The sequence below is a fragment of the Diuraphis noxia genome, unplaced genomic scaffold (assembly GCF_037042655.1).
Source record: "Diuraphis noxia isolate RWA-SAM2 unplaced genomic scaffold, SU_Dnox_SAM2 contig0001, whole genome shotgun sequence".
Classification (NCBI taxonomy): Eukaryota; Metazoa; Arthropoda; class Insecta; order Hemiptera; family Aphididae; genus Diuraphis; species Diuraphis noxia.
This window is the reverse complement of record NW_028301711.1, coordinates 97,560,314-97,587,928: the sequence shown is the minus strand read 5'-3', so window position 1 is coordinate 97,587,928 and position 27,615 is coordinate 97,560,314. Positions and strand designations below refer to the sequence as shown.

The 27,615-nt window shown below is 32.1% G+C and overlaps 1 protein-coding gene, 1 long non-coding RNA gene and 2 pseudogenes across 3 annotated transcripts; 2 read left to right on the top strand and 2 right to left on the bottom strand.

Moving 5' to 3' along the window:
• The window catches only part of LOC149062623 (uncharacterized), a 512,259-nt pseudogene extending 490,087 nt beyond the window's left edge, over positions 1-22,172 (top strand).
• LOC107171394 (uncharacterized) lies at positions 2,062-4,219 on the bottom strand. Of its 2 annotated transcripts, XR_016189430.1 has the most exons (4): positions 4,146-4,219; positions 2,701-2,778; positions 2,424-2,635; positions 2,062-2,360 (listed from the first exon to the last, which is right to left on the bottom strand). It is a non-coding gene; the product is annotated as an uncharacterized LOC107171394 (long non-coding RNA). The 2 variants fall into 2 exon arrangements; XR_001506320.2 differs by lacking the exon at positions 2,701-2,778.
• On the top strand, positions 6,460-7,416 carry LOC149062625 (uncharacterized). The gene is made up of 2 exons (XM_089221947.1): positions 6,460-6,989; positions 7,383-7,416. The coding sequence occupies exons 1-2, from the start codon at positions 6,460-6,462 to the stop codon at positions 7,414-7,416; spliced, it is 564 nt and encodes a 187-aa protein (XP_089078073.1).
• LOC149062624 (uncharacterized) lies at positions 12,859-14,516 on the bottom strand (annotated as a pseudogene).
• Positions 22,173-27,615: the final 5,443 nt, after the last annotated feature.

The following is a 27,615-nucleotide window of genomic DNA, read 5'->3' as shown; positions in this document are numbered from 1 at the left end:
CCTATGTATTTAACGAGTATTAAACGATGGTGTAAAAATAAATTTGCGGTAACCATTAGTTTTGAAGTTATAGACTTACTATATGTTTTGTTAGCGGCACTCGTCGCTCCGCCCCGCAAATCGAAAATATCCCATCCCTCGACTTGCTATGCAACACCACCTCAAGTAGGTCACAGGGTAAGTTATGTCATATAGACTTGCATCCTTAGATGTTTAATGTCAGTTTGAATATATACCATATTTCTTAATATACACTTTAATATTTTTTGAGTACCTATAACAAGTTTGAAGTTTAAACTAATACAGTTTTAATTGCTAGTAGTGTAAACTCCTCTAGATAGCGTGGCGTATGTGCTTGACACTATCTGGAAGAGACGTGGTTTTGATAATTAGTTGTGTTGTGATGCGCGTTGAGTAGCGACTGGTGACCTGCGCCGTCGCGAGGTTGACCTGAGTTTATTCATTTTGTTTTTTTTTTACTCTTACATTGTTTTAATAAACTGTTTCTCTAAGCCGTTATTCGTCTTATGTTATTTATCCACGTAGGGAAAGTTAACATAAATTATCAGAAGTGGGATATCGGAAGTATTTAGTGGAACGTGGTGCGCTAGATCACACGTCGTCCGTTGACGTTCGAAAACCGTTAATTTGAAATCGCACGTTCGGAAACGAGTTCCGAACAGTTCGCGCCGTTCGTGGTATTTAGTATTTCGTGGTGCGTCACGAAAATCTGGCGAAATTCTATTGAAAAAAAAAAACGTGGTTTCGTCGTTGAGTTTGGACATAACCTCTACCGTTGTTGTTGTTGTATGTGGACGTGGTTGTTGTTGCTGTAGTTGTCCGATCCGGTTACCGTGGTTACATTGAATCGAATGCGGTATCGTTCCGATTATTAATCGTCGTTATCACTGTTGTGATTGTTTGTTTTTAAACACGGTCTTAGATTATTAGGTCTGGCAACTTGATAATGGAATCCGTGCTCCTAATGACCGGACAGGGAATAGTCATGCACATGTGTCACTATCTAGCGGATTAATGTTTTTCATTATTATTTAATAACGGAAACCACGGTCTCAGGTGCATTTGTTTTACTGATTAATAAATAGCATGTACTACATTTCGACTTTCGAGTGTAATTACACCTATACGTGCCTGCGTCAAGGGTGGCTCCAGAGACATGGTTGGTGAGGGTGGGGGTTCATAATTTTTGGAAAACATTTGATGTTATAATATGTTTTTTTTTGTAATCATTTTTAAAATATGTATACATTTTTTTAGAAATATGGGCATGGGAGGGGGCCTATGTGTTAGTGTTTTGGACTTATGTCTATAAAATGCTAATATAAATATTTTAAGAAAAATGTACGTCTATAATTATGATTATATAGTATATACTAATTACTAGAATAAGGAATTACGAAAACAAAATAGTTGATTTTGTTGAAATCTTGTTTTTCGTAAAAATTACCGTTTTCCCGATTTAGTGAAGTACCTAGGTACTGTAAATTTTCCGAATACCTACAAATAAAAGTACAAAGCTACCAGAAATACTCATTAAATTTAAAGATTGAAGCATTTTTTCATCTATAAAACGTGTATACAAACACAGAAAGAAAAACATTGTAAATCCAATACATTGATCTCCCCGCCTAAATCTAATACATAAACAAAAATTGCGCCAAAATGTATAAAAACAAAAGTATATTGTTATGTAATTTAACTCGAACGACGAGCGTTTTTAATTGAAAACACTTTTAGTAGTTTTAAACTTTGTATCTCATCATGCCAAAAAAGTGTGCTATATGTCATAAAGGAACAGAAGGAGTTCCAACTTTTATAGTTACTCTTAAGCGGAAAGAGAATTGGGAATTTGTAGTTCCGATTCCATTATTTGTTGGTGATCGAATATGTCAAACACATTTTCCCAAATCTTTTTTAATAAAAGAAAATATAAAAGACGGTCCGGAACATGCGAAACGTTCAAGAGTAAGTTTAACAAACTAAATGTATAATATAGTTTTTATTTATTAGATAGGTATGATAACTGTATAATAATAAGTGTTTTATAATAATATAATATATTGCATTATATTATTTACATAATTATTTTTTTAACGTATATTTTTGAATTAAGGTACTTTTAAAAGCAGATGCATATCCTGTATTTGATTTTGAAGGATTAAGTAATAATATTCATGATACTTCTGGTGCAATTGTCGATGAAGGCAATATACATACAAATCATTTATCTTCCAAATCAAACAGCATTGTCAAAAAACTAGATATTACTCATGAAAATTCCTATGATGATTGTAATGAATTAGCTCTGCCTTTATTGTCAATCTCCCCAAATAATGTTTCTGGAATGGTAAACAATAATATTAATTTTATATTTCTATATTATTTTTTAGTTTTTTACTCACATAATATTCTGATATTCATAATTTTGCTTTTTCTTAGAAACAATATGGGAATAATAGAACTCAAATGTGTAGTATTCCAGTTCATACAAATTTAATAAGAGAGCCCTATCTTGATCATAGTAAAATAAACAGCTCTGTAAAAAATGTTTTTGAACAAATATACTTGAACATGGACTCTGTGCGGTTTCCTTCAAAATGGTGCAGACTCATTCCTGGAAATAGTAAAAGTGTAATATATAGTAAAATTTTATTAAGAGATATTGATTTAAAACCATACTTTGAGCGATCAGTAAGCATAGATGAAAAAGCAACAATAAAATGTTCATATATGAATGATACAATTCAAATAAGTCATCTAAAATTGAAAACCAATTTTATACAAAATATGCAGGAACTAGAGGATATAATTTGTAAGGTGGACAGTGCTATAATGTGTGAAGGAGTTAATATGCCAACAGAAGCATTAAAATATAAAACAAATACAAGGAAACTATTATTAAATATAAAAAAAACATTTTTTATGACTTTTACTATAAACAAAGAAAATATGCCTTCCGATAAAATCACTGTCCATTATTGTAGAGATAAGGATCAATGTAATAATAATATTTGCAAATCAATTTCAAAAGTACCATTTACACGATACCTGGGTATTACCTTTGATGAAAACCTAAGGTGGAATGTACATATAGATAACATAGTTAATGGTTTAAGAATATCAGTGTATAAATTCTGTAAACTTAAAGATATTTTTCCTATTAACATTGTACGTAATATATATTTATCATTATATCAAGCGGTCTTTCAATATGGCATTAGAGTATGGGGAGGTCTTACTCAAAAAGCTATTAAACCACTACAACTGCAACAAAATAAAATTATTAGAATATGTCTAAATAAATACTGTTTAGAAGGATCTACGTCTCAAAACTATAAAGAATTTAAAGTTTTGCCTATTAATTCACTGTATAAAAAAATTGCAATTATGTGGGTAATAAAAAATAGGGAAAATTGGTTTAATATAGATAAATCCAAACAAACTAGGGAAATTAGGGCATATGATACTAAAATTAATTATACGTTAACTTCATTTGGTCAAAGGTTTGTGGATTATCTTGGTCCGAAATTTTATAACTCCCTAGATTTAGATTTAAAAAAGAAAATAATTGAAAATCCTAAATAATATGCAAAAAATATTATTAAAAATTGGTTGATATTAAATATTGAATAAAATGTACCAATATCTTAATATTAACCATTATATATTATATTATATTATATTATATTTTATATTTTGTTCTAATCTTTACTTCATTTATTTCAATTAACTTGTATATTTTGTATATAATTACTAAACTTGTTTATCCTGTTATCATAAGCAATTTGTATATTATTATTAGTAAGTAATATTAACTCCCTACCTTCATCACAAGCTATGCTTAAAGAAGGTAGGTATAAATTTAAGAATTATTGTATTATTGTATATATTATAATTGTACAATTAATCTTTTATTTAAAATAAAAAAATAAAAATAAAAAATAAAAAAAAATACACTATGTACTGATAGTAATGGTCAATTTCGACACATGAGATGTTCATTAATAGTTAATGAAGAATTAACTATTAACAGATTAAATGATAGTGAAAAACTCAACAATGTAAATTTTGTAAGATAGCATTGATTAGGTGCCAAAGAAAAAAATTGCGTATGAAACACACACCTGTTGTAAAACGTGTTCATTTACTATGTACACCAAGTAAACTTACAAAGCTTAAGTTACTTCGTCGACGTAATAAAAATGTAAAAGAATTAAATCGAAGGGCTGGAAAACAATTAAATAAATTAAAAAGTCAATTAAAAATTTGTGAAACAAAATGTAGTAAATTAGATGAATCAACTATATTACAAAATTTAACATCAAATAATATTCCAAAAAATTATCAATTAGTAATAAAAGAAATAATAGCTACCTCCAAACGAAAAAGTCTAAAAGGTAATAGATACACAGAAGACTGGATAATGCTTTGTATGCTTTTGCATATTAGATCACCTGCTGGTTATTCTTTTATGCAAAATAATAAATTACTACCACTACCTTCAGTTAGAAGAATTAGAGAGTATCTGTCAATGATTAACACCACATGTGGATTTGATAAACAATTTTTTGATATTTTAAAAAAACATTTAGAAACTAAAACGGACCTTCAAAAGCATGGTGTTTTGATATTTGACGAAATTTCGCTTAGAGAAAGTGTTGCAGTAAATTCTAAATCTCTTACTTATACGGGCTTAATAGATTTTGGAGAAGAAGATGATGAAATGAAAAATTTACCGAAAGCAACAGACATAAATTCTAAAGCGACACACGGGTTAGTTTTTATGTTCCAACCCATAGCTGATAACTATACACAGCCTATTGGAGTGTTTGCTTCTAAAGGACCAGTTAATGGACAAACACTGGCCAAATTAATTATTAAAGCTGAGTTGCTTCTTAAAAAAGCAGGTGCTCGGGTCCATGGGTTTGTTTCAGATGGAGCTCAAACTAACCGACGAGTGTGGTCTGAGTTTGGAATAAGTGGAAAATTAGGTAGTTCAAAAACTCATATTGAACATTTTGCTGATAGTAGTAGGAAATTTTTTGCATTTTCTGATACTCCTCATCTAATTAAATGTGTCAGGAACCGGTTATATAACAACAGGCAACTTTGGGTAAATATTCAGTTCTTTCTTGAGCTAATAATAATACAATATTAAATAATAATAATTAATAATAATAATATTCATACATTACTTGCAGATAGATCCAAATGAAAATCCAATAAAGTGGGAATATTTTGAAAAATTGCATGCCCAAGATAAGATGAATTGTAGCAGCCAATTAAAAGTATGTCCAAAGTTGACTGAAAATCATGTAAAATTATTGAATACATGTTTAAAGATGCGTGTACGTCTTGCAACACAGGTACCTATAGGTTATTAGGTAATAATATAATTGTGTACATAATTTTGTGTTTTTTTTCATTATAGGTTTTTAGTAAATCTGTTGCAGATGGTTTAACGTTTTATAAAAAACACAATATCGAAGGTTTGAGTAATTGTAATACAACAATAGATTTTTGTTTGATGCCTAATGATCTATTTGATGCATTAAATGCAAAAATTCCTGTGCAAGGTATTAAACCTGGATCAAAAAATTATCAAGTTTGTTGCATTTAAATTGAGAGAGTATTTATTAGCTTTTATGCTTTTGTGACTTTATTTGTTTATTATATATTTATATTATTTAATATTGCATTGTAAATGTAATATTATTCATAAGGAGATTACGTACAATATTATTAACTCTGAACGTGGGGTAGGTACATAAGCATTCAACCTGTTGAATGTCTTATTCTTATAACAAGAATAATAATGTTTATGTTAAATGTATTTGTGTTATACTAATTTTCTCTAGTTAATATAGTCAATACCTACAGTATAATATAATTTACAGTTTAGATGTGTGCAAATTGTATTCAGTGTTTGTGTAAGTGTTTAATTAGGTATTTAATGTAAACCATAAATTATAATTGTCAACCTTATTGTTTAATAGATACTTCAACGTTCTCTGGACTGGTTGAACTCTTGGGAATCTAATTTGGAAGCTGGGAAAATTGATTCTCAAGATTTTTTAACCAAGAGTGAAGCGGAAGGACTGAGAGTTACCCTTACATCGGCTAAAGACTTATCAGATTATTTGATAGATAAGTATAATTTCAGTTATCTTCTCACAGGAAAAGTTAACCAAGATTCACTGGAGGTAATGTATCAAACATAACAAAATATATCTATACATAAAAAAAAAATTGTTTGAATTTGTTGAATAGTATAAATTAAATAAAAATTTTTTTTAGCGTTTCTTTGGTACAGCGAGAATGGCTTCAGGTGCAAACGACCATCCATCTACACCAACTTTTTTACAGGTATATAAACTACTTTCAGTTTACGCTATATTAAAACCTCCAAAATATGGAAACTGTACCGTTTATGAGAATATGCCACACACAAATTTAATAACAATTTCTGATATAAAGAATTGTTATGAAAACAATACAGATTTATCAGCAAAAGATAAATTAAAAACCAAATTAAATGGTCTTATAAATGAAGGTGAATGGGAATTTACTGATATAGTGGAACATGATTATTCTTTGGCTCCAATTGTGGACTGCTTAAAGTATTATATTGCTGGTTATTTAACTCACCAAATAACTAAAAGAAGTTCTTGTCAAAAATGTAAAACTAGTATTATGAGTAATGAATGTTTCACATCCGAGGCTGATTTGACAAATATAAAATCCAGAGGATGGCTAAAACATCCAAATAAATATTTGTATGAATTATTGAGTGTGGTTGAAGATGAATTGATGAACCATTTAGGTAAAACAAGTGTTTTTGAAGACACGGTAGAAGCCTTGATAACCAGGTGTAAGACGTTCACATTTCCATGTGGGGAACATAAAGATTTTATTATAGCGTATATAATAAAATATTATATAAATATGAGAATGCGTCAATGGACTAGGCAAACAAACCAGGAACAGCTAAAAGAAAACGCAAAAAAGAAAAAACTATCAACATTTTGTAAATCATAATAATTTCATTAAGTTTCACAAAACATTCGTACATTATATCTATTATTAGATATAATTAATATTACACTTACCAGTACTAAGTATTCAAAATGTTTAACAAAATGTATTATGTAAGTCATTGTGTTCATTATTATATTATATATAAAATAAAAATTCAAAAGTTGTTTGTTGTTATAGAATTTACTACTTTAGTCCACGTCCTATAATCATACAAAGGCTGAAAGGCCTAATTTTAAGAAAAAAAATAATTCCCATAAGTTGTATTATATTTTAATATTTATGATTTATCATAACATGAGATATCATTGACATTAAATTTATAGATCACCATATGTCGTTGATAGATGGCAGTACTAGTATTTATGAGTTCCCTGTCCCGTCAATAAGAGCACGGATTATTATATGTAAATCTCATCGAGTTGCATAGGGCTGTTTTTAAATCGGGTCGTTATCGTTATCATAATGAACAACAACGATGAACCATCTCCGCCGATTGCGGCCCCGACTTATAACGAATTAATTAATGTCGTTTCGCGACTTCGTGAACAAGTCGAGCAGATGAGCGCTCGAAGTGTCACGCCGCCGGTTGAGCGTGTTGCGTCGCCGAACTCGTTGTCGGTTGCGAGGTTGGAAGTTGCTGAATTTCGTGTGGTTCCTGATTTGAATAAGACAATATGTCAATTTTCGGGACGACAGTCGTCTCATGAGGCCGAGAATTGGCTTGACGATGTAAATGGTATAGCTTCGGCAAACGGTTGGCCAATTAGGTACCGGTTACAGTTCGTTCGGTCGAATGTACAAGGAGCCGCTCGGGACTGGTTCGTTGGTAGACGTTTTGATGACTGGTCTAGCTTTGAGTCACGTTTCAGATCGACTTTCATTCGTTCTCTGAATACGTCTGATCGCTATGATCTCCTTAAAGCACGAGTTCAAGGGAAGGATGAACACGTAATGGACTATTTTCAACCTAAGGTGAGGTTGTGCCGAGATCTAACTCTACCGTTTGTAGAAGTCCGGGATCATGTTCTAAAAGGGCTGTACTCGCGCGAGATGGCGTTGTACGCGTTAGGACGACCGCATCTAACAGAAGAAGATCTGCTCGGAGATTTACTTGAGTGGCCTAGGATGGCTGCTATACATTCTCCTGAACATAAATTCAAAGACGCGAAACAGACCACGAAGAAAGTTGACTATAAAGCGTCGAAGCAGCCTAGTACGCATGCTTAGACCCGAATCAAGCCGTTCGATGGGAAAATGACGGAAGGTGTTTCGGTCAAGGATACTTCAAACTGCTGCTGGATTTGTAGAAAAGCAGGACATCTGTCGAGAGATTGCCCCAGTAAGCGTAAGAATACGTGTTACGGTTGCGGAGCTGAAGGGCATATACGGCCGAATTGTCCTTTGCGAGACGACCAAGCTAGTGTTGCCGTGGTATGTCGGGAGGTCGCCACGCATCCGTACCGCCGCGTTGGACGGATAAACGGGCGCGAAGTTGACGTATTGCTCGACACAAGCTGTCATCCGGTATTGATCAAGGCGAGTGTCACCGTGAGCTGTGGGCTTTCCATCAAGCCTGTGGATAAGCCGCTTTACGGGCTCGGCAGTACGACGGTGCCGTCAGTGCGAGCTGTTGGCATGACGCGAGCGTCCGTCGCCGTTGACGACGTATGTCCAGGTTTAGTGACATTATTGGTTGTAAGCGACACGGTACAGGTGCCTGATATCATCATTGGACGCGCATGGCTAGACCTACCAGAAGTCGCTTATCATAAGTCCGGCGGAAGATTATACATATATAAAGCGGAACCGTGTGAGGGTGGAACTGAAGTCGCAGTTGATACGTTGGGGAACGAAGCGGACTACCTGCATGCCGTCGAGGTGGACGTCCTGCCGGTAAAGGAGCATTTGCGTACAACGGATTTTGGGTACGTTAACTCTGAATTGTCCGTCGACGACGAAGCAGCGTTGTTAGGGCTGGTCAACGAATATCGCGATTGTTTCGCAACAAGTTTGGATCAACTTGGGTGCACGCCACTTATGACCGTGGGAATTCATGAGGTGCCCAATAGTCGGCCAGTAGTTTGCAGGCCATATAAGACGACGCGCGCCGATCGTGAAGAGATCGCCAAGATCGTGCGAGAGTGGAAATCGAGCGGAGTGGTCGTCGATACGGTCTCTCCATATGCGAGCCCGGTACTGCTTGTAAAACAAGAAAGGAGAAAAGTTCTGTTGGGGCGAAGAGCATGAAGCAGCTTTCCGTGAGTTACAGACGGCTTTGGTGAGCGATACTGTTTTGACTTTATTTAGACCTGACGCTACTACAACAGAACTGCACACGGACGCCAGTACGATTGGATTGGGCGCCATGTTGTTGCAATCGGTGAGGCTGGGTGACCCACTACACGTTGTCTACTATGCAAGCCGGAAAACAAGTGATGCAGAAACAAGGTAGGTATCATTCTAGCAAGCTTGAACTTTTGTGTTTAGTGTGGTCCATGAACAAATTAAGACAGTTCCTGTTGGGGGTGAAGTTTGTTGGGTACACCGACTGCCAAGCGTTGATGTACTTGAACAACTTCCGAAGTACCAACTCACAAATCGCACGTTGGCATGACTCATTACAAGAGTATGACTACGAAGTCAAGTACCGACCAGGTACTCAAATGAGTCATGTGGACGCGCTGTCACGTGCGCCTGTAGCGATGAATGAACGGGACCATGATGAGGAGTTGGCTGGGAGATACGAGGTGTGTACATTAATGACGGAAGAAGATAGGGTGCTGATGTGCCAGACCGCGGATCCTGAAGTGGCTAGAGAGTTGGAAATTGTCAAGTCTACTCCAGAAGCTGAAAACGACAACTATAAGGTTGAGCATGGTCTGCTTTACAGGAAGCATGGGGACCGGCTCCTTTTCGTCATGCCCAAGGCAATGCGGAAGAGCTTGTTGGTGACGGCGCATGACCTAAGCGGCCACCCAGCTATCGATCAGACGGTGAGTAACCTCCTCCAGGACTTCTGGTTCCCAAAGATGAGGCGTTATGTGAGACAGCACATCCACATGTGTTTCGAGTGCCTGCTGTCGAAGAACCCGAGGGGCAAAAGACCAAGGTTGTTGAACCCAATACCAGTGGGACAACGACCATTTGAGGTTGTGCACATGGACCATGTAGGGCCCTTTGTGACGACCCCTACCGGAAATAAGTATATTCTTGTTTTGGTGGACAATTTTACAAAATTTGTGGTCTTATTTGCAGTTAAGGGCACTACAGCTGAAGCATTGCTAACCTGTGTGGGCCAGTTTGTGGAAGCTTATGGCTTGCCTAAGAAGTTTATCACGGATCGCGGATCGTGTTACACTTCCAAGCTGTTCGAAGAGTATTGTCGAGACCAGGGCGTCCAGTTAGTGTTGGCCTCGTCGCGGCACCCGCGGGCAAATGGCCAAGTGAAAAGGGTGAATAGCGTTGTTATGGCTGAGTTAAGGACCGAGGGCAGTGAACCTGATGGTTGGGACCAGGACCTGCCGAGGATACAGCGTTACCTTAATAACAGTGAGAGCAAGGTGACGTCTAGGACGCCCTTCGAATTGTTGCACGGATATAGACACAGGTTCCGTCTTGGAACACTTAGATCTGTTTCTAAGGCAGCGGATGGGTGGACGATGCCAGAAGAGTTGTGGCGAGAAGCACGGGTGCAGATGGAGAGATCCAAGCAGAAGGTTAAGACTGCATTTGACAAACACCGTCATGACAACACTAGCTACTCTGTGGGAGAGGTAGTGGTCATGAAGCGATGCCCTACTGCCACGGGAGAATCCACTAAACTACAAGACCGTTATCGAGGTCCCCTGGTTGTGACTGAGAAGTTACCTGGTGATGTCTACCGAGTGGTTGAGTTGAACCAAGATAAAAAAGTCGGTTCGCCACCACTGCGCATGTTATACAACTTAAGTCGTAGAAGATGCACCACCAGACAGAAGACGACCGAGAAGAAGAGACAGCAGACGATCGAGTAGAAGAAGCTGAGGTGGAACCCAGAGAGGGAGCTATGGAAGTATTAAATGGTAGACCTATTAGGGAAAGGCGCCCTCCCTGCTGGGCTCGAGACTATGTATAAATTTTTCATTTTTTTTTTACCTCATCTATTTGATTAATATTCGTCCTTGTATAATTATGATTAAAATTGTTCCTGTATAATTATTATTAATATTACTCCTATAAAGTGTTGTTATGCATATTCTCAGAAGACAAGTTATAGAAATCTTTTTTTTTATATATATATTTAATTGATAACCTTGCTGTGATGGAATTAAAATCTGTGTTAAGTTTTATTGGCAGTTCCTAAGGTAATGCTACTGAAACGTATAGACTGTTAATGTTATTGTTAAACTGTTAAAACCTTTGAACTGTTACATTGTATTGTTATGAAAGATGATATGTTAAATTGTTAATTAGTTATACTATTTTTATTTAATCGGAATTTTGTTGTGGAATTGTTATTTCATATTATTATAAAAAAAATAAAAAATAAATGTAACTGTTGAGGACAACAGTCCTAAGCAGGAAGGCCGAGTGTAAACTCCTCTAGATAGCGTGGCGTATGTGCTTGGCACTATCTGGAAGAGACGTGGTTTTGATAATTAGTTGTGTTGTGACGCGCGTTGAGTAGCGACTGGTGACCTGCGCCGTCGCGAGGTTGACCCGAGTTTATTCATTTTGTTTTTTTTTACTCTTACATTGTTTTAATAAACTGTTTCTCTAAGCCGTTATTCGTCTTATGTTATTTCTCCACGTAGGGAAAGTTAACAGTAGGTATTGATCGGCGGTTCCGAGTTGCGTGCGAAAATCGTTTTCTGGGTCGAATTGCGTGCGTGGTTTTTTCATAACAGGGTTGAGTTGCGTGCGCGGTTTTTCTGTGACAGAGCCGAGTTGCGTGCGAGATACAGTGTATGCCGCACGGTGTGCCAGATTTATTTACACTAAATAATTAAAGAATACATTTATTCTTCGAATACAAATTATTAAAACAATATTAATTCAAGTGATAATACAATAAAATTATTAGGTATCTCGTAAAAACGATTATATTTAAATATTTTATATGAGTAGCAAAAAATGTAATTTAAAATTACTGTCAAAATATTATAAAAATAATAAAAAATAAAAAAAATAGGTTTGTTTATATATTATATATTTTGAGTTTTGTATTCAAACTAAAACCCAACTGGCAAATTTTTGTATGCCAACTTTTCAATAAATTCCAAACGAGTTAACATTTTATTTTGAAATTGATGCATATAGATATAGAATATAGATCGTTTAATATTATTTATCAAATTATCAGCTTATATATAATTGCCGAAAAATCCCATTCCCTGCATAGTACATATTACCATATGATAATATCCATATATAGCTATTATATCAGATACAGATATTACGATACCGGTTGTCTTTAAATAAAATATGCGCACGCAATTCAGCTCTGTCATGAAGAAACCACGCACGCAATTCAGCTGTGTCTCGAAAAAACCGCGCACGCAATTCGGTTGTTGTCAAACATAGTTCTTTTTTTCCGCCCGCAACTCGGATGCAGCCGTTTATATATATTAGTTAACTTTTTTACATACAAAATTATCTGATTTTCTATAGTGATATTTAGTGATTTTTCAATTGTATTATTATAGATTGTACACTATTACAAACAATTGACAGTGGTTCTCGAAACTGTAGTAATGCAGCAGTAGATAATGGTTAGTTTATAGCGTAATAGGTATATCAATATTTTTGTATGTAAAAAAATTAGCTAATATATATAACCATGGGCTTAGTAGATCTTATAAGGTCGTGAATATAACTTATTATAATATTCTTGTTTTTACTTTTTTTCCTGTCATTGGTATTGGACTTTGTAGATGTTTGTTCAATTTGTTCATAATTATGTGTAACCTTGCTTATAACTAGAAAGAACAAATAAATAAATAATAATATTATTATATATCCAATGATTGATTTCAAATAATTTGCATACACCTACAAGGAGAAACTTTATTTTCAATAATTGATGTTTCAAAAGATTCTTCATCTGACAGCATGTCAAAATTTATTTTGTTGTTGTCTGTAAATTAAAAGAAAAATGTATACAGCAGACATCTAAAGCTTATAATAACTTATAAAAATATATCACACTAATATAAGTAAATATATTTACATGATTTGTTTTTATCATCACAAAATTCAAGTTTTCTTGAAACTAAAAAGAAAATCAATTGAAATATTTAAACTATTTGCACACTTTGGTAGCTATAAATTGTTTATTGTTTAATATTGATATTTTGGAACATACCTGTACTGGAGATAACTTTTTTAGTTCATGAATCAATTGTTTTTAATGATATTTTATCAATAGATGCACTTCTTATGTGGTCTATATTAATCAAAGTCAAAGTTAAGTATCTATTTATCATTTTATAATAAGTTACCTTTAGCAGCAGCTTTTAGAGGGGATGGTGACCAACCACTAATTGAAACAGGTGACTTATCTACTGAAGGCTGCTTAGAAGCTGCAAAATGTTTATGGACTTCAGTCTCGCATTTCTTTTTATTATTTCCAGGGAAATGTAGAGACTTTTCGGGCAGATTATCAGGGGCAATATAATTTTCTATAAATCATTAATCATATATATAGTACTATAATTTATTTTAGTAATTAAAATGCAGATAGTATAAATCATATTAGGTATATTATATTGATATACATTAGAACACTATACAGGGTGATTCTTTTATCAAACAACACTCATTATTTCAAAAACTATTGACTTAATCAAATTTTTTTTTTTTTAATTTTAGAACTATATTTTTTTAAATATTTTTACCCTTATATTTATCAGGTTAACCATTATCAACTTTTGATTTTAAAATGAAAACCTATACTTAAAATTTCATAAACTAAAAAGGCTATTTTTTCAATGAATTTTCACGTTTAAATTTTAATTTTTCGTTAATCCGTTTACAAGATATAGTCTCCCAAAGTTGGGTGGTTTTGGATGGTGTTTGTGTGTTATAGGTGTATGTTAGGTGGTATTTACACACAAACACCATATAAGTGTTGTTTGATAAAAGAATCACCCTGTATAGCTATTTCAATAGATAGTATATAGGTAACCTTGTAAAAATGGATTATATATTATTATCTTAATAAATAATATTAGTTTATTATTTACTATTATATTTACCTGAAAAAAACAGGTCATTCAATTGACGATCTAAGTTTTTTTGTCTTAGGTTTAATTTCATCTTCATCAAGATCGGAAATGAACATTGCCTTTTTAGCCTTTTGTTTTGCAATTGCTAAAGATTCTAAACAAAATTAAAAATCATATATTCACACATAAGATATTATAACTTATGTACATTATATTTGTAATTACACAATTATTACCTATTCCTGAGCTCATTACTCTTGCTTCTAAATACTCATATTCAATTGTATTTGGTATGCTACACTGCTCAATCAATCTTTTGGTATTGTGAGGTTTTTTTGGCCACGCGCAAGTACTATTTTTATCTGAATACTAAAATCTTAGAACAGCTGCTACATTATTATCTCCAAAAAAATGGACAACAGAAAATGTTGACATTTTTTCAATGTTTGGGAAAACTAAAAACTACTTAAGTTATTTAAATTTAAAAAAATAGTAGCAGGTATGGAAAATTAATTATATCAACTTTCAAGAAAATTTAGAATTTTAAAATATAAATAGCAGGAACAAATTAAAAATACTAATATCCTTTTAAAAAATTAAATGCTTAAAATATCAAAACATAATTTATAACACCTATTCAAGTTCAATCACTTATAGAGTAATAAAGTATTTCATCATATTATAATTATTGGTATTGAAAATAATTTAATTACAATATTTTAAATTAAGAACATATTTACAAAAAGACTAAATTATATAATACAGACAATTAATAACTACAATGTCTTAATTAAAGTACTAATTATTTGATGAATGTAAAATAGGAAAAGCAACTTTACCAAGACTATTGTTTAGAATAACATATTTTGAAAAATTACATGTTTCTATATCAATTGTATAAAGGTGATTAGACATACCTATTTTCATAATATTAATTGGTTTTTCATAAAACGGATGAATTGTGTTGAATGATTGAGCTACAAATACTTTTTTCTTACTACTTTTATGAACACATATATTAACAACTTTAAAAATGTTAAGTTTGCCTCCAAAAGTATAACCTGTGTAACCATCAGAAAATGATTTTACATTAATTTTTATATTATTGTAACAATTATAATATGTTACATGATACCTAAAAATATATATATGTACTACACGTCTACACACTTAACATTATGTACGATGAACTGCTGACCAATACAATAATATTAACACACACTCATAACTGTAAGACCTATGGTCAATACACACCATGTATGAAGTAAGTTAGTTCACGGTGTACCTTAGACCTCAACACTCAACAAACATCGAACTCCGTATAACTACGATACAGTCAGATAGTTGGATAGAATATAATTTATATAGCTTGTGAGTATTATTATTTGTAAGTGTTTAATCTATAATAAAACTTAATGATAACTGAAACGGAATCCTAGTTATTTAAATATATTTAAGATCCTGTTATATATATATATATATATATCTACCCCTGGCTACAGTAATTATATCTATAGAGTCCTACGACTCTCACTGGATATCTTATATTTAACTGGTCGTTCCCCCGACCACGTTACATTATCTTTTATAGCAATTTTAAATTCCAGTTTTTTGCAGTCTTCGGGCAATGGTCCACCACTATATATCTTTAAATATTTTATATTGATACTAGACCTAGACCTTGCATTCAATTCATACTCTCCAAACATTTGAAATTCATGGTATCGTTTTACAACCTGCTCCAATGGTTTCTCATGTTTTCATATCATTGTTTTAGAGTTTTCATAAAGTTTTCAAATGGAAAACATGAGCAACTATCGAGGGAACCAAACTTTTTATAGTCATCAACAATGTGCAATTCAATTCACGTGCACGTCGTGATTAATATTGCTTCGTATTATTTAATTATTTCCTTATGTAATAGTTATCCGTTTTTTTGTGATTTTTATTCCAGTATAACTATAAAAGTGCGCTTATAGTCTTGTGTTGTTGTTGATGCTGTCTGCCTTCAATCTCTTCCCTTTTGGGCAGTTTTCCTTCGATACTTAAGGTACAGTTCCAGTTATTTTTATCTTATCTACCAATTACGGTTTGAACTTTGAGTTTTCGTGCTGGTGTGTGTCTGCCAGTTATCTCGGTTCTTATTACGGCACGTGTCAATGTCGACGGATCGTCTAATTTGGTTAAAGCTATCTGTACCGGGTGCATAATAATTTGCCTACCCACATCGTTACGGCGTTTGCTTGTTCTACCGCTTATTATTAGCAATAGGTACTACGTTTATTATGCTTCCAACTACTTATAATATAAATTATAATGATTTACCTTGATAAGTATGGCCAGTTAGTGATAAATAATATGATAAATGATCTTGGGATTTACAAGATTTATACTTATCATATGCCCTAATAATAGTTTCAATGCGTTCTGTTTCTCTAAGAGTCATTTTATTTTTTTCATTTTTAGAAATAATTGAATATATTTTTACATCTGTTTACGGACTGTGTTTCTAATAAGACTGTCAGCACTGAATAAATGGGTGGATGTGAGTAGTAAAATTGGCCATTGTATGTTCGATGAAAACTTTCTGCTGCATTTGTTGTTCTGTGATAAGTTATCACAGATAACATTATAATAATATTATAAAAATTATAAAAAATTATACAGTTTAAATAATAATTATAGAACCTACCTTGGATTTTTTTATGGTTCTTCAGCCCAAATTAGTGGTGGAAAAGGACAGTATTTGTCAATATAATTGTTTAAAACATAATCAGAAAATAAAAGTTGTAAATTAAATTTAAACTAAAATCATGTTTTCTGAATGTACATAATAAAATATTTTTTTTTTATAATCGATTATAGCGCTTATGCTGTCATAAGTGTAGTCCAAATTTCTTATTCATATTATATTTATATAAGAAACGTATTATAATCTAATCTTATAAACGACAATGACATAAACATTATCTTATCGTATAATAATATAGCTGAAACAAACTCATATACGTTTAATTCCTTATGTTGCGGAAACTGATCAAAAAAACGTCATTTTAACGCGCCACCGGGTGCCACCGTCGTATGCGTACCGCGCGCCAAAATCACTCAAGTGTGGCTCGGCCCTTAAAATAATATAGATTTTGTTTTCGGAATGGCAACGTTGCATTTAAAATTATACGGAATCGTGTATATATATATTAAATTTGCAGAATCGTGTATGTATATCAGTGGCTATTAAATTCAACACGATTCCGCAAATATTGCGGAATCGTTCTCCACCGGTACAGGCGTCTGACCGGCCTAAGTTTATTGTTGGTTCTGGTCTAATTACCTCCTCTGCCTTATCTGCTGCTCCAACTCAGAAATTCTCAAACCTGTTCGTCTCTCGGTTAAACCCTACGGCCACTGCTGATCTGCTTAAATCTAAATTTTTCTCCGAATTTAAAGACATCACAGTGACTCAGATGGTTACTAAGCATCCAACATATGCGTCGTTCAATATTCACCTGCCGCTAGATAAACTCCAAGATGTTCTTGAACCTTCATTTTGGCCCGACGGAGTTATTGTCAAGAGATTCTGGGGTCGTCTTCAGCCAGGTATGATATCAAATTCTAAAAACTCAAAAAACTAAGCCACCATGGCGTCCGTGGTCTTAGAACCAAATTACCGTGTTTTAAATGTAATGTGTCTTTGTTTAATTATATTTTTATTTGTTCATCTGAAACTTGGTTAACTGACAGTTTTTTTGATAATGAATTAGGTTTAATTAATTATGCTGTATTCAGATGTGATCGTAATAGTGATACTAGCAATTGTTATAGAGGTGGTGGTGCTCTCATTGCACTTCGTAACGATGTTGTTTGTGAGTTATTACCTACCACAGCCTATAATGTTGAGCATTTATTTGTTAGATTCCACGTACAAAATGTCACCTTTGTTGTCTGTTCCGTCTATATCCCTCCTAATAGCCCAATTCTCGTCTATGAGTCATTTATGTCAGCTGTCCAAGCTACTATCTCTCAATCCAGGTTGTATATTCATAATCTTGACAATGGTCAAACGACGATTATGGTCTAATCTATTGTTCATCTTCAGGCCCTAGAGTGCAATGTGTTCCCGAAATATTTGCTTTCAATAATGTTGTCCAGCTCAATGGGGTTTCAGATCATTGTGGGGGAATCCTTGATCTGGTGTTTTCCAACAACTGCAGCGTTTTAGTAGAAAATTCAGAAGTTGTATCGGTTCCTCGTGATCCATATCACCCTGCGCTTGTAATCAAATTTCCCTTTGGCCGGGACCATCCATTTCTTGACAACTCCCATAAATACTTTAATTTCCGTCGTGCATGCTATCCGGACATATGTTCTTTCCTTTTGTCCTTCAACTGGCTTGAAACTATTGTGTATCTCGATGTGGATCAAGCAACCAATGCATTGTATGATGCTCTGCATTTCTGCGTTTTGAATTTTGTTCCTGAGGTCTGTTATAGTCCTTCTAAATTTTCATTGTGGTTTTCTAAAGACCTCAATCTATAGTTATTTCTAAAAAACGGGCGCATGCCAAGTATAAAGTTTCCCGTTGTCCCAGAGATTATAACGAGTTTTCTAATCTCCGGGCACGCTATAAATATGAATACAAAAGGTGCTATAAATCCTTCATAGCTCAAACTGAGTGTAAGCTAAAAACCAATCCTCGGTGTTTTTGGGACTTTGTCCTGAAAAATAAATCCATATACAGTTCATTTAGACAAAAAGATTGGTTAGGTTAGGTACAAAAATATTAAAAAACTTGTGCGGAAAAAAAGTGCTTCGATAAGGTAAGTGTGATCAGTATTTCAGTTCTGACAATTTATATCTTTCTTCATTATTGATAATTTTATTTTGTTTAATTCAAGACTGGAACGTCTAAAGACAGGCGGTGGGAATAATGAATCAATAGGTCTCAATGATATTGAACAAAAGGTAAAGGACATGATGCCACTCTCTGTTGACGGCATGCCTTCAATTTTTGATTGTGACGGTGAAATTGATGCCATGCCTTCTTCAGGTTATAATTATTATGACAATGAAGTAGATGGTATGATCATATTAATCATTTCCTGTATTTTCCTAAGGCTCAAATAATACCTACACTGATTTTTCAGACGATTTTGCAATGGTGGACAATAACGATGGTATTCATGGATTGTGACTGGTAAGATCAAATTACATTTAAATTGCATTTAAGGCTCTAAAATTACAATCTGTGGTTAAATGTAACAGACTCCAAACCCACCAAATTCGGTCTGTAATATAATCTGCTATTAGTTGGTTAAGTGGAATCGACTATTGTAATACTGGCCCTAATCGTAAGAATTTAATTAGGTAGAATTTTGTTTAATAAAATGTAAATATTTTTTTTTTTTCAGTTTTGCCCGATGAAGTTGAAATAGTCAAGTCTACTGACCAACTCAACCAGGTATGTTTACTACAGTTACTACAGTACCCTAACCCATAGATAACGTTTTTAAAAGTAGGCTATTACTTGGTTTAAATTTTAAAGTCTTAAGAATAAATAAATAAAAAAGTACTGGCCATAAGTGGCGACTCCACCTTACTCGCAATTTTCTATTTAATTGCAATTATTTTCTTAATTTTCAATATTGAAATTTCAATTATTCATCCAATAATTTTTAATTTTCTTATATATTATCTTTTAACTAAATATTTGGGCCACAAAAACAAACAAATTATAAAATAATCTTCTAGTTAAATCTAGCAAAATGTATGATTTAATTTAAATATTAATACCGAATATACCTAATGTGTAAAACAATTGAAATTTAATTTTTATGTTGTCATGGCTATGCAGATATGCTATCATTTTTTCCAGAACCAGCTATAAGGAAAGAAAACATTGCTATATAAGGTATTGCTACTTGTGAAACAAATGAGGCAGGAAGTAGCAGCAACCACTTTGGTATGTTAAAGTAAACTTGGCTTCAACAAAACATTATATGCATGTTTAATAGCCATTTTTTTTTTTTAAGATTGTATATTTTTACAATATCATAATACAGAAAGTTCATACTTCTAGGTATTATTAGGTATTATATACTTCATACTTTTAAGTGGTGGCAAAGCTTATTTTTAAATTTCCCTGACTTTTCTCTTATTAAAGGGTTAATTTATTACTTATTATAGTAAACACAAATTCAACTTATATAGGAAGTAATAACTAAACAATAAGTCTAGCATTGAAAATGAAATTAACCTTAATGTTAATATCCTAATATGAATAAATAGCAAGAGCAATATCGTTACAGCTGCACAGTCTAATAGTAAGATGTATTTATTTCAGATACAACTGTCAGTCAACGGAATATGGTGACTCCTCAATAACTTAAATCAAAAATTAGTACACCTCTCAGAACCCCTTTCAGTGAGTTAATATTACACATAATTTCCATAATATTGTTAGGTAACTTTTTTTATTAGAGAATATACAATCTATACATAAAAGCATAATAAGAATATGTGCTACAAATCTACAATACATTTAGAAACATGAATAGGGTGATGGAAGAAACCATCCAGTGATCGAACTTCCTTTTGCTTATACATTAACATATTTTTTATTTAGGTATTGTTAATTAATATTGATAACTAGAAATAAGACGCTGATGACTTCAGCATTTTTCTTCCTTTAGTTCTATACAATGCTAGCTTAGCCAAAAACTCATTTCAAACATCCCTGATTCAGAATATCTGAATTTAGTTTTGCATTTTCAGTTAGTTTTACTACATTTTTTCATATTCTATATAATTTTGGAATTTTTTAAAATAATACTGTACTATTGTTGAAGAGCTATTGTTATGATATGATTTACTGCATAAATGAAAGACAATAATTCATCAAACCATAACTATATACATAGGTATTCATTTTTAACTTATTTTTTCAATTTTTACTTTTTAGGTCATTTAAGCATTTTTTTGGTATGTTTTTAGGTCATCGACATCCTTATTTTGCGAGGTTAAATTCTGTTATCATTCTTATATGAAATTAATGAAATTTTACACATATGTTTTCAGGAAAAAAGAAGAATCGTACTGCCGAGTCAACAAATTTATTGCAGCATAAAGACCAGCTAGTGGCATTACATAAGAAATGCTTAGAGCAGGAGGTTGTAATAAACGAAGTGAAGAAGAGGAACATACTTTTGGAAGAGAAAAAATTGAAGCTGGAGATACAACTTCTCCAAAAACAATTGCAAATGTAATTTTTGTTATTCATAAATTTTGTTAATTATAAATGTTTATTAAATTAAAATAAAGTACTATTCTAGTTTATTCTCACTGTAAATTGTCAAAGTGATCATTCACCAGCCTATCTCTTTCTTGTCTACCCCTTGTTCCTGTCAAATTAACAATGTGATCTTCTCTATGGTTAGCATCATTATTTCTATGGTTTTCTTCCATCGGCTCATCATCTGGAAGTTCGTCATGCATTTCAATACAAACATTATGTAGATCAGCACATGCAACTATTATTGCTTGTGTATTTTTCAAGTCTACTGTTAATCCTTTACTGAGAACAGGGAATCTCCTTTACATAACACCAAAACATCTACAACATTGCAATGAATAAACTTAATTTAAGAGAATAATTTAATATAGAAGTTATCCTTTTTATTTATCACAATTTATTTTTACACAATTAAATTTATTAAAACATTAATTTAAAAACTAATTAAATTCAAAAATGTCTTTTACCTACCTATAAATAGCTGAAAACGAGTCGAAATATTTTGAAAATTGTATGGTGTATAGTGCTTATTTTCACATCAGTGAAACTTCCATTTATTATTTTACCTACATAGTATACATTTTTGCTCCTCACCAAAAATTAGTTCAACACACCACTGAATTATGCTATAGAACTTGTTAATTAATAATAAACAAAAATATGAAGGTATAGTAATATAGTTATATACTTATATAAGTTACATTTTATAAAAAGGTATTTCAATTTATATGTGACAAATGAAAATAAGGTATAGTTATACATTTAGAGTAAGTGTGTTAAATTTTAAATTTTGTGATACAACTCATGTACTTTTGTGTATAGTTTTCCTATTATTTATATTTTAGGACTTGTTAACTATTAGTTACAATTTAAACCCTAAAATTCAACATGACTAATATAATGGTTACTTATAATGGGGTCAAAAAGAAAATATAAAACAATAAACATTTAAAATGTTACATTTTCATAACAATTTTAAAAAGGCCAAACATTTTCTGGAAAATGACTTTTATTGACCCAAGCCACAGATTTTACCCAGTCATCCCTATCTAAGCAATATTTACCTTTCAATTACATTTCTTGTCCTGATGTGGCTCTCATTATAAAATTGCTGGCTTCGCGTGGTAGGGTTGAGAAGAGGAGTCATAAGGTAGGGCTTAACTTCATAGCCAACGTCACTTAACAGGTAACCTTTTATGACTCCTGTTTCAAATTTATGTTTAATATTCGAGTTATCAAAAATTATTTGATCATGGCATGATCCTGGCCATCGCGCCACTATGTCCATAATTTTGAGCCATGGGTTACAAATGCATTGGGTATTTATAGAAAACCAACATTTCCGGTTTCTAAAAATTTCTGCATTATCTCCACCTTAAAAAATTATGACAAACCGTGGTTAAATAAAACAGAACATAGGTAGCTGATGGCAATAGTATTTATATGTAATGCCTACCTGGTGACTGAATTTTTATGTGGGTGTAATCAACAGCTCCTACTACCCTTGGAAATCTACTGAGTCTGTAAAATCCATTGACTACCCTCTTTTCATCAATTTCATTAGTTGGGAATGAAATTAAATTTGGCCTTTGCCTCGCTATGGCTCTGCAAACTTGGTGAACGTAACGACAGGCTGATGATTCACTGACTCCAAGTCGTTGCATCGCAATAACTTCGTCATCATTCCTGTTGTCGTCATCAAATATTATTCTACGGTACATCATTCGTATTAAAACGAAAAACAAAAAAAATACACAATAGATGGAATTAAACAAAAACGAACAGACACTTTTCAATTTTGATTACGTTTTTGAATTATAATATTATACAACACCCACTATCACTGAACTGTATACTGTTCAGTGCCCACTATCAATGGTTGTTTATATCACGGTAAACCGTGATTGTAACTAGAGTTACCTCTTAACACTCAGAAATATTGGGGGTTAAAATCTGGGAGTTAATATTTTCATTAACTTGGAGTTATCACCTAACCCGAGGTCGTAAAATACGTTTTTCTCGCTAACTCCGAGTTACCAGTTACTCCCACTTTAACTCTAGATGGTGAAACCGGCCATTAATATCCGTTGTTTCAAACAAAATGCGGGAACTTGGACGTTTTTTAATTGAGATGCGAAAATCTGTAAAAACGTGCCAATCACTGATAGATTGCTTGAAACCTGAACTGTTTGACAATATTATTAGTAGTACAAAATTTACTTCAGGATATGACGCTACCAACGATACATTTAAATCATCTTCCTTGGTGTTGAAAATAGGAACTAAGTACATTGAAGCAATGCTGTGAAATAACCGAATATTAATTACTAAAAAAAATCAAAAATCTCTGCATTTCTGAAAATACCGATACAATAATTTCAAATATTAAAATTGTGAATAATTTAATAGAAAAACAGTGGTCATATGAGTGATCGACTAATGCTTCAAAAGAACTGTACCAGCGAAAGTGGAATAAACCAGCTTTATTACCATTGACTTCGGACATAACATTTTTTAAAGATTATTTGTTAAATATGCAGATTATACTTTTAAGCAAATTAAAAAAAGATCCACTAAATATAATTGCATTTAAAGAGTTACAAGATACTGTACTTGCACAATTCATTTTATTAAATCGCAAACGAGCGGGAGAAGTACAAAGAATATTTTTAAGCACGTATTTAAATTGTTCAATTGAAACACCTCAAGAAGAAGTAAAGTCATCCCTGTCACCTGAGGAACGGGAACTTACAAAAAAAAATTAAAAGATTAGTAATACGTGGTAAACGAGGAAGAGGTGTGTCTATTTTATTCACGCCAAAAATTCAAAAATCTTTATCAATATTAATTTATGTTCGATCACATTTCTGTGGAAAAAACAATGAGTATTTGTTTTTTGTTCTAAATACTGAAAATAGTTGTATTCGGGCTTCAGAAGTGATGTGAAAATTGGCAATTGCAAGCGGAGCCAAAAATCCATCAGCATTGACGTCCACAAAATTATGTAAACAAGTTGTAACAGTAGCACAACTTTTAAATTTTAATGAAGGTGATGTGGAACAATTATCAAATTTTATGGGGCACTCCAAAGAAATCACAAATACACAAATCATTTTACAGATTGCCTGACAGTGCTGTATTCCAAATTGCAAAAGTAAGCAAATTTTTATTGATGATGGAAAAAGGTGAAGCTGACCAATATAGAGGGAAAAATTTTGACGAAATTGACGTCAATGTTAATGGGCTCGTCTCGGAAAATAGTGAGAATGAAGACACAGATATCAGTTACTCGGAAAATACCAAAGAAAGTCTACAAGTTTCAAACTCGGAAACAATCCAACCGACTGTTATACTTGATTCAACCCAGCCTAAAACTAAAAGATATGTAGTAGGTGAAAAAAAAATAAAAACAAATCAATCCAAGAAAACCAAATTTACGAGTCCTGAAAAAAAGTCACAAGATAAAAAAGAAAAAAATTTGAACGAGTACCTTGGACAGAAAACCAAAAGAAGTTAACTACATCACATTTTTAAAAACATAAAATGCTAAAAGAGCCTCCAAAAAAAGCAGAATGCGAAGAATTTATTAAAAAAAATAGTAAAATTATGACAGATAAATTATTTAATTGTACAAAATGATTTTAATATTTAATATCAGTATTTTGTTTATTATTTTTTTCAGGTAAAGATTGGCGTAAAGTAAAAACTTTTGTGTACAACATCTACAAATAATAAGTAATATCTAAATAATATTATATCATTTTATGTAATAATATTATTTTAAGTTTATTTAATTTTGTTATAATTTTAATACTTCATAAGAAGCTGCAATGACTCAAACATTAATATTTTACAATATTGTTTATTAAATACTTTTATTACTACTCAAAAATAAAAATTATATAATTTTAATTTGTTTTTAATTACATAAATAAATTAATTGAATTAATGATTATTAAATGTTTTCATAAGGTTATGTTTAATTTCTAGAAACTTAATTGCACACCGATACAGTCTGCAAATTATTATTAGAATCAAATCTGATTACAGGATAACACACAATTTTATTGACCATAGTTAAGAATAATACAAGTTGATGGCAACGTCGCATGGATCTCGTAGAGTCAATACTTTAAAATAATATACAGAAAAGGATCTCTGATAGTCAAGTAGATATGATGTTTAACTAAACATACACTGGATCTCACAAAGTCTACTACAATATAATTTTTAACACGAGTATGTTGGTGTATATAATAGGTAGGGTACATAAAAATATAGATTAAAAATTGTAGGTTTTAGTCCCATAAAATAATTCCTATTTAAAATCGTGGATCTCACAACGTCACTATTTACAAGTGGATCTCGCAGAGTACTACAAGTCTGTATGTATGTGTTTGTGTGTGTGTGTGGCCGTACTTATAGTACGTTAGGAGATCCGACGTATGGAAAACGAGCAGCGTTACGAGATCCGTTTTCGTTGTGAGATCCGAACATGTGGGTGGATCTCGCAACGTTTATACCATATATTGGTATTATATGTGCCCTTGAACGATTTCCAGCGAAAAACAACAGGATCTCGCAAAGACATATTTTTATAAATGTTGTGTGTTCTCCCGTGTATATTTTATTATGTACAATTGTATTTTGTCTATGTTCGCGTTTCATGTAGTAGATGTTGTGAGCTCCGTAACGTTTAATGAGAACGGCAACATTGCACTGTGTGTCCATAGTGTAGTATATGCACTTTACGAGATCCAATTTAATATATTTTATAATTTGTATAGTTTAGATAATTATTTTATGTACGATCTGCGAGCAGCAGTGTCAGAGTGCAATGTTTGTCACTGCACATTCGATAACTTGCGACGCGTGACGGCCTGTGTCTATTTACGTTACGAGTATAATATACAAATAGCAACATAATAATAATCATTACTTGTTATGATTTTTCTGGAATTATTTTAGAATAATAAATAAACTAACAATAATATGATAAGTGGGCATAATAGCTATACATTATTGTGCTTGTAATTTGAAATAATTTGTATTATGCATTTATCAGTACCTAGTTATTTATTTATTTATTATTAACAATACGGGCTGATGAGTTAATGTTTGGATATAATAAGAGGTTGTAATTGTCAAGAGCGGTTAATCAAAGCAACCCAGTAAACATGTCAATGTCTATTATATTCTATTTATGAGATCAAAATATCTATTTTTGATATATAATAGATGTCCTTTTTATGTTCCAAAATAAGTCTAAATGAGACAACTATTTAAAGTCTAAGTGAATATTGTTAATATACGTATTTAAGACTGTCTTTTATTGGTATACAAACTAGCATTTTAGATTACGTATATAAAATATCTATTATTTGTATAGGATATGATACATGATGACTAATTAATATAATTTAATTTAATATAATCTTTAATCTTCTTAAACTATAATCTTTATGTTAACCATTATTGACTAATAAGTCCACTTATTTACTATTATACAATTAGAGGTAAATGTACATATATTCACAAACAAAATTGAATACCTACACAAAATTAATTTATTTTAATAAGTATAAATAAATAATAATTAATAATTGGAAAAGCGTGCACTCCCATAAAATAAAATAAATAATATGTAAATAATATTATGATTAAACATGTTAAGTAAAAATTAAATTGTTGTGATAAAAGCTTTTAAGCTTTTTTTAATGATGTTTACAATAAAATTTACATATATATTTAGTCAAATTAAAAAAAAAAAACCGTTATAAATTAAAACACACTATTAGATTCTGAGCGGAGCGATGAATGTATTGATTTTACCATGATGTGTTTTTTTTTTGTGTCTGTCATCACGTTTTGGGGCAGTAAAAATGCTTCGATTTTTGACTTCAGTACCTCGTTCGATCAGAAAGTGAATCTAGTTGGTACTTTGGGGGGTCAAAACTAAAAAATTCTTAATACTTTTCTAAATAATTGAGAAAAACAAACTAAAAATTAAGGGAAAAACGGGAAATTTTACGCACACTCATTTTTCGACAAAATCGATTTTAG